General features: G+C 42.1%; 1 protein-coding gene across 1 annotated transcript in view; it reads left to right on the forward strand.

Moving 5' to 3' along the window:
* The window catches only part of LOC117991944 (E3 ubiquitin-protein ligase AMFR-like), a 45,605-nt gene that overhangs the window by 26,272 nt on the left and 5,906 nt on the right, over positions 1 to 13,427 (forward strand). The window contains exons 2-5 of the mRNA XM_069505629.1: positions 770 to 1,027; positions 8,178 to 8,330; positions 11,102 to 11,212; positions 12,215 to 12,393. Of these exons, the coding sequence (XP_069361730.1) occupies positions 770 to 1,027; positions 8,178 to 8,330; positions 11,102 to 11,212; positions 12,215 to 12,393 (701 nt within the window). The remainder of the gene's footprint in view (positions 1 to 769; positions 1,028 to 8,177; positions 8,331 to 11,101; positions 11,213 to 12,214; positions 12,394 to 13,427) is intronic.

Here is a 13,427-nt window from a genome sequence, read left to right on the forward strand (position 1 = left end):
GCCGACATTGACCTTGATAAATCTATTTTGTTGCTGTGTTTCTAACTTTTTAATAATTAATTAACAGTTCCTTTCGAGATCAACTCATAGTCTGTCGATTTATCGATATAAATAAGTACCATTAAACTTGACATTGGATTGTTAGATAAAATAATCTTCATGGAACAAAGTAATTATGTTATGGTAACTATCCAGACCGAGCTGATGCTGTGTGAAATGGAAACACAGAATTGTCACACTCTAAGTTGAGATAGCTATAGAGCGCACTTTGGCTTTGCTTAGACAAACGAGACAGCTTTACATAGTAGGCATAAATCTGTCTTGTTTTAACTGAAATTTAAGTCTGAGTAAAGTCAAAGCACGCTCTATAGTTCTCAGCCTTAATCTTAATTTTTGTACTCTTCATGAATTTTGTTTCGAACTTTATAGAATGTATTAAAAGCACGGTCGACTAGTCGCCCGACAACTCGGTCGACTAGTCGCCCGGCAACTCGGTCGACGGCGACCGTTAGAATCTGTGATTTGTATGGAAGTTGCTGAGTTGCATACAAATCACAGATTCTTGAGTTGCCCGTCGACTGAGTTGCTGGACAACTATCGATCGTGCGTTTAGGCTCTACAAATACAGAAATGAGTCTCGACTTATAAACCTTTTTGGGGTGATACCCCAAGTAGTTATGACCTAAGCCTGGCAAACTTCACACACCTTTAAGAACACTCAGGCATGCAGGTTTCTCTCACTCTCGGTAAACAGGCTGCTTGGTTGCAGACGCTGATCAACATGGCGTACTGCTCGCTGGCGCTGTTCGGCTTCGTGGTGCAGCGGCTGGTGTTCGGGCGGCTGCGCGTGGCGGAGGCGCAGCGCGTCAAGGACAAGTTCTGGAACTACGTGTTCTACAAGTTCATCTTCGTGTTCGGCGTGCTCAACGTGCAGTACATGGACGAGGTGCTGCTGTGGTGCTGCTGGTTCACGCTCGTGGGCTTCCTGCACCTGCTGGGGCAGCTGTGCAAGGATAGGTTTGATTATGCAAGTACCTATTTGTTACTACCGAGTACACATGCTCGACGTGCAAACATCTGTACATATACCTAAGTTGCAACATAATAAAAACCCGTCCGACTCGAGGGTTCCGTACTACAGTCGTATTTTTTCGACATTTTGCACAATAATTCAAAAACTATTACGCATAAAAATAAAATAAATCTGTTTTAGAATGTACAGATCTTTCCCTTTCATAATATGATACCACGCTTGATATATTTATCTTACTTCGAAAATTTAAAACACTAATTATTAGTTCATGACCACAATTTTTTTTTGTGTGATGTAACCCTAAATTCACGGTTTTACTGATTTTTCCCCTTATGTCTGCTATAAGACCTATCTTCCTGCCAAATCTTATGATTCTAGGTCAACGGGAAGTACCCTGTAGGTTTCTTGACAGACACGACAGACAGACAACGAAGTGCACATCTTATAAGGCTTCCTTTTTTCCCTTTGAGGTACGGAACTGTAAAAATGTTATAATTTCCATTTCTGTTATTTTAGATAAAGACACCTGTTAACACATTGTGTATTTAGGTACTTACTCGTAATAAAAGTAACTAAACAAACAAACAAACAAACCCATGATTCAATGGGACTTTTTGCCATTCATCGAGAATCGTGAGGTTGCAACACTTCATGCCATTTAGCTAACTAATTTCCTTTGATCAGGTTTTTGTGTTCCCCTTAGTCACCTTAGTGGGTTCTCTGAATGCATTAGTAATCAGTACCTTGTTATAAATGCGAAAGTGTGTTTGTTTGTTGGTTTGTCCTTCAATCACGTCGCTACGGCGCGGTGCTACGGATTGACGTGATTTTTTGCATGGGTATAGATAAAGACCTGGAGAGTGACATATGTTACTTTTATCCCGGAAAATCAAAGAGTTTCCACGGGATTTTTAAAAACCTAATTCCACGCCGACGCGACGAAGTCGTAGGCTAGTGTTTTCATATCTATGTAAATGTGATCGGTATATATATATATATTTTTTTATTTGAAACTTCATACCTACGTGATATCAGAAAAAAACAGGCTGTTTTAAAAGGTCAAATCTGAGAGAGAAAATAAAAAGTTTTTAAATACAAAATAACTTATTGTATAGAATTCATTGTTAAATAAGTATTATGATGAAAATTATAAAAAAAGTAGTGTATCTCCCTAATAATTATGCTCTCTCTGCTTTGCCTGGATAAAGAACTGTCCATAGCAGCGTACTGCCTAGTGCCTAGTGCCTAGTGCCTACCTGCTTGTAGTAGTTTGCTAGGCGACCTAGATTACATTAGGGTCTCAGACTACAACGGTAACATTATCTCTAGCATCATATTAGTTACAAGGTAACGGTCTTGAGTGTTGGATTTTATTGTTTGACTAGCTCGCGCCCGCGACTTCGTCCGCGTGGACTACACAAATAAACCCCTATTTCACCCCCTTAGGGTTGAATTTTCAAAAATTTTTTCTTAGCGGATGCCTACGTCATGATAACTATCGGCATGCCCAGCCCGATCCGTCCAGTAGTTTGAGCTGTGCGTTGATAGATTAGTCAGTCAGTCACCTCTTCCTTTTATATATTTAGGTGTACTTTAAATTGAGTTCAAATTCGACCATGCCTGTACAACCAGCGCACCAAGCGGAAACATTGCGAAATTAAAATCGGCGGTTCTAGATTTTTTCGTTTAAATCAAGATTGTTTAGGTCCATTTTACACTGGCACTATTGTGTATACGCTGGAACTGTATCCACGTTGGCGAGCTGGTGAGCTGTACAATCTTATAAGCTAAGCTCTGCGGTTTTTACACTAATACGGAAAGATCATAGGCGCATGATCATTAACTTTTTTCTCGAATTCGTGAGTTCTTTAGGCAGGTAAAAAAATCTCATAACCCGTCTCATCAATTTTAAGGCATTAACTAAAAGTTATTTCATTAATAATTTGATAAAAAATGCCTATAGCCTAAGAGTCGGCGAGTGCCATTATAAAATGCCTATAGCCTAACCCTTTAACAAATAAACCTGGAATAGCGGTGGAATAGTTATACTCTGTTTTGTCTTTCTCTGTCATCAGTAATTTGACATTTGAAGGAAAAAGACAAAACAGAGTATAACTATTCCACCGCTATTCCAGGTTTATTTGTTAGAGGGTATGAGTCGGCGAGTGCCATTATAAAATGCCTATAGCCTAAGAGTCGGCGAGTGCCATTATAAAATCCTTATTTTATAAAAGCTGAAAGTTTCTTAGGAGATAACAGGTAATAAAGGTGTAAAAAATCTTACGTCAAAGTATTAAGTCTAATTTTCTTTGGAGTATGTCATGCATTGCCAGACACTTAGTAGGTATGGCAACCCTCTGCCAGACACCTTTAACGTTTAAGGGGGTCTGGCGAGGGCTCCCACGACACTAAGTATCTGGCAATGCATGACGTGATTTCTTATACTATTCCGAAGAAAATATAAAAAAATTAGACTTTAAGGTACTTTGAGGTAAGATTGTATACACCTTTATCTAAAGCCTAGTACCTACTAATCGCGATTCAGGTTACAACCTACATAGTACCTACGGCCGCGAAATTACGAATAAATAACAGCTTTATTGTTATGTAGAAAAACAAAATTAATTCAACTAAATATTAAAAAAAGTTTTTATTAGAAAAATTCCGTGCGGATACAGTGGCGGCAAAGAGCTAGTATACTTTAGGTTTCTTGTTTGGACACGAATATTAGGGCGCCTACAAATTTGCCTCAAAGTGCCGCGCGGAGGCAGCGAGGCTGTCGCGCTGCGGCGGCGCTGCTTTCTAAATTCATATACATAATTTCGATCGATGAACTGTTGCGCGGGTGGTAACGCTGCAGTCAAATTACGGACGGATCATGCTGAAAGGCATGCAAATAGCTGTTATAAGGAAGACATCCGCCAAGAAATAAAATTTAAAATTGAACTCCTAAGGGGGTAAAATAGGGATTTTAAAGTGTAGTCCACACGGACAAGTCGCGGGCATAAACTAGTAATGACCACAAAATAATTAGTTACTCTAATTAATCATTCTACTTTCTATTGATCCAATAATGAGTAGGAATGACTAGCTTGATGTTTTCGATTAGCCCTCGTCCAGACATTGTGTGTCAGTGGTGTGTGGGGTGAACAAACTGGACAGTCTTTCTCTAAATTAAATTTAGAGTAAACTAGATGATGCCCGCGACTTCGTCCGCGCGTGGATTTCGGTTTTTGAAAATCCCGTGGGAACTCTTTGATAAAGGAACTCTTTCCGGGATAAAGAGTAGCCTTTGTCGTTCCCCGGGATGCAAGCTATCTCTGTACCAAATTTCATCAAAATCGGTTGAACGGGTGGGCCGTGAAAAGCTAGCAGACAGACAGACAGACACACTTTCGCATTTATAATATTTGTATGGAAGTATGGATTTTAATATTGCTAAAACGGGATGGAACATTATACATAAATTTTAGTGTATGCTACAAAAATTAAACAATAGGCACGAAGTTTGACAGCTCAAAATTAAATTTAAAACTGTCAAACTGTATCTGTCCTTTTCATATTACATTAGTAAGAAGACGATGCGAACGCTCTAAAATTTAGTTATGTTCAGAATCAGTACCATTGTGTGTAAATTCACCGAAAAGAATTTTATGTTGAACTGATACAATGCACAACGGGCTCACATTAACATGTCTTTGACCTGCTTAATGCATTAACTTTATTTATAAGCAGACTAGCTTATGCTCGCGACTTCGTCCGCGTGGACTACATAAATTTCAAACCCCCATTTAACCCACGAACGGAATTTCGAAAAATCCTTTCTTAGTGGGTACTTGTCTCTACAAAGAACACATCCTCCAAATCTCATGTCTGTAGGACCAGCGGTTTAGGCTGTGCCTTGATATATAAGTCAGTCAGTCAGGACTATGAATTTCATATATATCACTATCTAATATCTATAATTCATAATCCATACTAATATTATAAATGTGAAAGTGTTCCTTTCGAAAATCTGAATGTTACTTTTTCATGGTCCTTTCGTTTTGGCGAAATTAGTTTATTTCGTAATCGCTTTCCGTACAGCGTGATGTTAATAATAATTAATAATTTAAAAAAAAAGCTTTTTTTTAAATTATTCTCTTTAATAATGAATTCTAGCCCCATAAACTACCTCTATACAAAACATTACGTCATTTCATTACTACAGACCAAGACCCAATTAGTTAAACGGATGGACCTGTGTAAATCCCGTGGGAACTCTCATTTTCCAGGACAAAAAATATGTCCGTCCCCTGGATGCAAGCTACCGCTGTACCAATATGTTACAAACGCCAAAATAGCTTATAAGCGGCCGGGAAATACTACCCGACAGACAGACACTTTCGCATTTATATTATTAGTATGGATAAATATGGTTTCCTTCGATATCGTTCTTTGGGTTTAGCACAGGCCAGGGTTTTTGCGCCCGCGAAGTACCTATATATTTTTTAGGGTTCCGTACCTCAAAAGGAAAAACGGAACCCTTATAGGATCACTTTGTTGTCTGTCTGTCTGTCTGTCTGTCAAGAAACCTACAGGGTACTTCCCGTTGACCTAGAATCATGAAATTTGGCAGGTAGGTAGATCTTATAGTTGACATTTGGGGAAAAATCTGAAAACTGTAATCTAACCCTAAATTCACGATTTAGGGTTAGATCACACAAAAAAAAATTAAATTGTGGTCATGAACTAATAATTAGTATTTTCAACTTTCGAAGTGAGTGACTATATCAAGTGGGGTATCATATGAAAGGTCTTCACCTGTACATTCTAAAACAGATTTTTATTTATTTTTATGCATCATAGTTTTTGAATTATCGTGCAACATTTCGAAAAAATACGACTGTAGTACGGAAACCTCATTGCGCGAGCCTGACTCGCACTTGGCCGGTTTTTTATTTTTTGAAGATGTTCATTAGTTTCCTCCCCTAAGGTCGTTGGTAGAGACCTCTAAGTAACCTTATTTATACATGTATAATATTTATGTATTTGTTTACATTGAACAAATCTCCACCTGCTTCTTAGCCCAGTCAAGTTAAACATTCAAGGTTACTATAATTCGCATAGAGCTGGTACGAATGGAATGTTTGGAACACCATTATAGATGAAATGTGAAAAGTCCCCATCGATCCGACATTTGCAAAAAATCAAGGTTAAAGTTCGCAAATATGGGTTTTTTGAGTTTTTCAGCCAAACGGTAAGTTTTATCATATAATATGTTTGTAGTAAAAACTACCGGACGGATTCTCCTGAAATTTGGAGTGGGTTAGTTACATACTGACATAGGCTATTGTTTATCCCGGAAAATCAAAGAGTTCCCGCGGGATTAAAAACCTGTATCCACGCGGACAAAGTCGCGGGTATCATCATGTTAATTAATATTTCACAAATACTATGATCATCAACTATTAAGATACAAATAATCTTAAAGATTTGAAATAATAAGTTTAAGATCGTTTTTGCGAGTATAAATAGATAAACTCGCATTTATACGGTATGTCTAACCAATTAGCATGTTTAATTAATTAATTATTTAAACAAGACATAGCTTAGTAGCATACATTAATTAGAAGGCATACTATTTGCGTATGCCTTCTAATTAATGTTGTTGTTTTTTTAGGGTTCCGTACCTCAAAAGGAAAAACGGAACCCTTATAGGATCACTTTGTTGTCTGTCTGTCTGTCAAGAAACCTACAGGGTACTTCCCGTTGACCTAGAATCATGAAATTTGTCAGGTAGGTAGATCTTATAGTTGACATTTGGGGAAAAATCTGAAAACTGTGAATTTAGGGTTAGATCACACAAAAAATAAAATTTGTGGTCATGAACTAATAATTGTATTTTCAATTTTCTAAAATTCTAAAACAGATTTTTATTTATTTTTATGTATCATAGTTTTTGAATTATCCTGCAAAATTTCGAAAAAATACGACTGTAGTACGGAACCCTCATTGCGCGAGCCTGACTCGCACTTGGCCGGGTTTTTTTTATATTTGATTATGACCAGTATTTAGCCAAATTAGATTATTAATATATTAAACAGGTTTTTAAGGCTCGCTCCAGATTTAAATAAATAGGGCCGTATTAAATAAACCATCTTCGATAAATATATAAAAGGAAAAGGTGACGAGTGACTGACTGAGTGACTGATCTATCATCGAACAGCTCAAACTACTGGACGGATCGAGCTGAAATTTGGCATGCAGATAGCTATTATGACGTAGACATCCGCTAAGAAAAGATTTTTGAAAATTCAACCCCTAAGGGGGTAAAACAGGGGTTGTAATTTTTGTAGTCCACGCGAACGAAAACGCGAGCATGAGCTTGTACTTAATAATTGTAGTGGTCAGTAACATTAAGATCTTGATAAATATAAATCTAGCACACCGACCGAATAAAGCGAGTTTTATTTTTTTGGGCATTTAGCGTGCTATGATAACCTTATGAGCTAAATATGAAAATACTTCCCTTATCGTCATCGTGTCGGCATCTCATAAGGTGACCTCATGACTCATGAGGTGACCTCACGAGGTTACCGTCCTTATTGTGGTCCATCGGACTCAATTTTTCGTACTGAAGCCAAAAGTTCATGATAGACTATCATAATTATGTTATCGGACTTAAGAATTTTTAGGGTTCCGTACCTCAAAAAGAAAGAAGGAACCCTTATAGGATCAATTTGTTGTCTGTCCGTCTGTCCGTCGTGTCTGTCAAGAAAACCTATTGTGTACTTACCGTTGACCAAGAATCATGAAATTTGCTAGGTAGGTATCATCTTATAGTAAAAATAAAGGAATAAATTTGAAAATCGTGAATTTATGGGAAAAAAATATGTGTTCATAAACAAATAATTAGTATTTTCATGTTTCAAAGTAAGATAACTATGCCAAGTGGGGTATCATATTATGAAAGGGCTTTACTTGTACATTCTAAAACCGATTTTTGTGCATAATAGTTTTTGATTTATCGTGTAAATGTCGAAAAAATACGACGTAAAATAATAATATACCAATAGTACGGAACCTTCAAGCGAGTCTGGCTCGCACTTGGCCGGTTTTTTCATAAAGGTCACTTGTTAACGGTGCCCCCTGTTGCCTGCAGTTGTCGTCGTCGCCGAACGTGGCGCGCTGGGCGCACACGCGGCTGCTGGGGCTGCTGGTGGGCATCCTGCTGGCCGCGGCCGCGCTGTCCGCCGTGGCGCTCGCCTGGGGGCTGCCTGCCGGGAAGGACACCTTCGCGTTTATGGCTGCCGAGGTAAACTGACACGACTACTGAGAACTCTGTGGGATGTATTAGCGAAGTTATTAGAGGAAAAAGCGAACAAAGCCTGAGCAGAGCGGTTTCGGAGAGATCGTTCAAAAAGCGAACAAAGCCTGAGCAGAGCGGTTTCGGAGAGATCGTTCAAAAAGCGAACAAAGCCTGAGCAGAGCGGTTTCGGGGAGATCGGTCAAAAAGCGAACAAAGCCTGAGCAGAGCGGTTTCGGAGAGATCGTTCAAAAAGCGAACAAAGCCTGAGCAGAGCGGTTTCGGGGAGATCGGTCAAAAAGCGAACAAAGCCTGAGCAGAGCGGTTTCGGGGAGATCGTTCAAAAAGCGAACAAAGCCTGAGCAGAGCGGTTTCGGGGAGATCGGTCAAAAAGCGAACAAAGCCTGAGCAGAGCGGTTTCGGGGAGATCGGTCAAAAAGCGAACAAAGCCTGAGCAGAGCGGTTTCGGGGAGATCGGTCAAAAAGCGAACAAAGCCTGAGCAGAGCGGTTTCGGGGAGATCGGTCAAAAAGCGAACAAAGCCTGAGCAGAGCGGTTTCGGGGAGATCGGTCAAAAAGCGAACAAAGCCTGAGCAGAGCGGTTTCGGGGAGATCGGTCAAAAAGCGAACAAAGCCTGAGCAGAGCGGTTTCGGGGAGATCGGTCAAAAAGCGAACAAAGCCTGAGCAGAGCGGTTTCGGGGAGATCGGTCAAAAAGCGAACAAAGCCTGAGCAGAGCGGTTTCGGGGAGATCGGTCAAAAAGCGAACAAAGCCTGAGCAGAGCGGTTTCGGGGAGATCGGTCAAAAAGCGAACAAAGCCTGAGCAGAGCGGTTTCGGGGAGATCGGTCAAAAAGCGAACAAAGCCTGAGCAGAGCGGTTTCGGGGAGATCGGTCAAAAAGCGAACAAAGCCTGAGCAGAGCGGTTTCGGGGAGATCGTTCAAAAAGCGAACAAAGCCTGAGCAGAGCGGTTTCGGGGAGATCGGTCAAAAAGCGAACAAAGCCTGAGCAGAGCGGTTTCGGGGAGATCGGTCAAAAAGCGAACAAAGCCTGGGCAGAGCGGTTTCGGGGAGATCGGTCAAAAAGCGAACAAAGCCTGAGCAGAGCGGTTTCGGGGAGATCGGTCAAAAAGCGAACAAAGCCTGAGCAGAGCGGTTTCGGGGAGATCGGTCAAAAAGCGAACAAAGCCTGAGCAGAGCGGTTTCGGGGAGATCGGTCAAAAAGCGAACAAAGCCTGAGCAGAGCGGTTTCGGGGAGATCGGTCAAAAAGCGAACAAAGCCTGAGCATAGCGGTTTCGGGGAGATCGGTCAAAAAGCGAACAAAGCCTGAGCAGAGCGGTTTCGGGGAGATCGGTCAAAAAGCGAACAAACCCTGAGCAGAGCGGTTTCGGGGAGATCGGTCAAAAAGCGAACAAAGCCTGAGCAGAGCGGTTTCGGGGAGATCGGTCAAAAAGCGAACAAAGCCTGAGCAGAGCGGTTTCGGGGAGATCGGTCAAAAAGCGAACAAAGCCTGAGCAGAGCGGTTTCGGGGAGATCGGTCAAAAAGCGAACAAAGCCTGAGCAGAGCGGTTTCGGGGAGATCGGTCAAAAAGCGAACAAAGCCTGAGCAGAGCGGTTTCGGGGAGATCGGTCAAAAAGCGAACAAAGCCTGAGCAGAGCGGTTTCGGGGAGATCGGTCAAAAAGCGAACAAAGCCTGAGCAGAGCGGTTTCGGAGAGATCGGTCAAAAAGCGAACAAAGCCTGAGCAGAGCGGTTTCGGGGAGATCGGTCAAAAAGCGAACAAAGCCTGAGCAGAGCGGTTTCGGGGAGATCGGTCAAAAAGCGAACAAACCCTGAGCAGAGCGGTTTCGGGGAGATCGGTCAAAAAGCGAACAAAGCCTGAGCAGAGCGGTTTCGGGGAGATCGGTCAAAAAGCGAACAAAGCCTGAGCAGAGCGGTTTCGGGGAGATCGGTCAAAAAGCGAACAAAGCCTGAGCAGAGCGGTTTCGGGGAGATCGGTCAAAAAGCGAACAAAGCCTGAGCAGAGCGGTTTCGGGGAGATCGGTCAAAAAGCGAACAAAGCCTGAGCAGAGCGGTTTCGGGGAGATCGGTCAAAAAGCGAACAAAGCCTGAGCAGAGCGGTTTCGGGGAGATCGGTCAAAAAGCGAACAAAGCCTGAGCAGAGCGGTTTCGGGGAGATCGGTCAAAAAGCGAACAAAGCCTGAGCAGAGCTGTTTCGGGGAGATCGGTCAAAAAGCGAACAAAGCCTGAGCAGAGCGGTTTCGGGGAGATCGGTCAAAAGCGAACAAAGCCTGAGCAGAGCGGTTTCGGGGAGATCGGTCAAAAAGCGAACAAAGCCTGAGCAGAGCGGTTTCGGGGAGATCGGTCAAAAAGCGAACAAAGCCTGAGCAGAGCGGTTTCGGGGAGATCGGTCAAAAAGCGAACAAAGCCTGAGCAGAGCGGTTTCGGGGAGATCGGTCAAAAAGCGAACAAAGCCTGAGCAGAGCGGTTTCGGGGAGATCGGTCAAAAAGCGAACAAAGCCTGAGCAGAGCGGTTTCGGGGAGATCGGTCAAAAAGCGAACAAAGCCTGAGCAGAGCGGTTTCGGGGAGATCGGTCAAAAAGCGAACAAAGCCTGAGCAGAGCGGTTTCGGGGAGATCGGTCAAAAAAACAGCGGAGGTAATGGTATATTATCCGTATGTCGCTGGGAGCCTCTCAGTGACATCGGCGCAGACATGTCGATAGGTTGCTGCTGCCTAGTGGACAGGCTTGCACTGGTATTGTGATGTGATGACTGTTGCAGTGCCTGCTGGTAGGCGTGTCGGCGCTGCACGTGGTGGCGCGCTTCACGCTGCGCGCGCACGACGCCGACGCGGCCGGGCCCGCGGCCTACTACACACATCTTGCTTTTGATGTAAGTACTTCCTTCTCACACCAGAGGGCCCTAAAACCAGAAAACTTACTCTATGCATTTTCTCGTGTTTTAACATTAGATTTGTCTTGATGGCGCGAGTGTCACTTGGTAACAATTAATTTCATAAGATTACTATTATTAACTTAACTTAAACATAATTTAAGTTTTACTGCTAAAATAGGCCTTGAGTAGTTTTTAAAAATGTTTACACTTTTTTTACAACATTTTATATATTTATATATTAAATAAAATAAAATAAAATAAACAGTGCAACTGTTTAATATTTTTAGGAAGTTTATTGTACAATTGAGCACTTTCAAAAGTAATATTTCGTTTACCATAATTAGTCGTTGGTTAACATTATAAGTGGGCACTTCTTTATCGTTGTAATTGAGGATATTTATTTTTAATTGTGAAGGTTATATTTGAATGTATTTCTTTTGATAGTAGTTTAACCACTTATTTTAATTTTTAATTTAAAGCTTGTTTACTTCTTAATAACTATTACTATTCCTATTTTTGGGTATAGCATGTTTTGTTTTTCTTTTTTCTTATAAATAAGTTAATAAGTAATGAATTTATTTACTTAAATGATTTCTTTAATCAACACATCGCCAGCTCACTTCTACTACAGAGCACGGGTCTCCTCTAAGAATGAGAAGGGTCTTGCCATGGTCTACTGCGCTGGCCAAGTGCGAGTCAGACTCGCACACGAAAGGTTCCGTACCATCGTACAAGAAATAATACATTTTCCTCTTTACTTGTGATCCTATAAGGGTTTCTTTTTTTCTCTAGAGATTCGGAACTTCAAAAACATTATTTTATTTACGTTTTGCCAATCTTGAACTCTTCTTCGGCTCCAGTCGCAAGTAGTGGCGATATCCGATGAATCGGCTTCAGCTACGGCCAGAAATCGACCGCTCTTCATGTTCACGAGGCCATCATGAGGCATGAGGAGGATGCAGTTGAGAGGTGTTGATGAGGCTGTTGTTGCGTCGGCAGGCGGTGTCGCTGGTGACGGAGACGTGCCACGTGGCGCACATGGTGGTGTACAGCAACGTGGTGGTGTCCATGGCGTCGCTGGTGCTGCTCATGCAGCTGCGGCACCTGCTGCACGCGCTGCTGGCGCGTCTGCGCCGACACCGCCTCTACGCCGCGCTCGCCACGCACATGAGTCGCAAGTACGTACACACACACACAACACACACACACGCAACATGTGGTTGTCACGTACGAGAATTTTTGGGGAGCTGATCACGAAAATGACATCGCTTTTTAAATTGAAGATGGAAAAAATGTATGTCCGGCGAGTAATAAAGTATCATTAATAATCCTATAAAGTACATATAAGAGCCCTTGCCCACGGCGACTTTTTGTAGCGATACAGTAGCGATGCTGTCGCGCGTCCGCATCGATACAGTCGCGAAGCGGTCGCTAGCTGTGTGCCCTCGCCCACGGTCTCAGATTCAGTCGCGATGCAAACGGGATATTGTCGCGCTTCTGTGTCGATGCAAACGAGAAAAAATGTTGCACTGATGCTCGGTTCTCTATTCACGCGCCACCCTCCCTCCGTTCTTCCCCCGATGTTATCCGACAAAGTCGCGCGTTTGCATCGATACAGTCGCGATGCAGTAGCACGTTGCAAATGCGACTAACACGCGTTAGTAGTGATGCTGGCGTGCGTTTAGTAAACGCGCGACAGCATCGCTACAAAAAGTCGCCGTGGGCGAGGGCTCTAAGAAGTGAAACTCAATAATGTTTGTCGTTCACCTATCTACGCAAATTATACACACAACCATTTTTTTTAAATTCTTAATTTTATTCAATAATTTAATACCTAAATGATTAAGTCTGGATTATTGAACCCTGCATATTGTAGTGCCGTAAGTTATCTAATAACATTATCGATCGATTTATAATCACTTATTTAAAAATACTTTTAAATCCTTAACAATTTAATCTATGAATGATTCACAGTGTTGTTTATTTACGACCTGGTCGGTCGCCGGTCGTCGGTCGTCGGTCGATGACTGATTAGCGATCATGTGATTATGTGATTATGTGATTAGCAAATGTTTGCGGTTAGTGAGGTGCGAATAAATGGTTACCGCGCGTGGCATTCCGATCACTAAGTTGTGTCCTCGGGGCTCGGGCGAGGTCACACGAGTGCTATTTCCTAGTCGATTCCTGACTGCTGTTTGCGGTTAAAATAAGA

Source organism: Maniola hyperantus, chromosome 20, assembly GCF_902806685.2.
Source record: "Maniola hyperantus chromosome 20, iAphHyp1.2, whole genome shotgun sequence".
Classification (NCBI taxonomy): domain Eukaryota; kingdom Metazoa; phylum Arthropoda; class Insecta; order Lepidoptera; family Nymphalidae; genus Maniola; species Maniola hyperantus.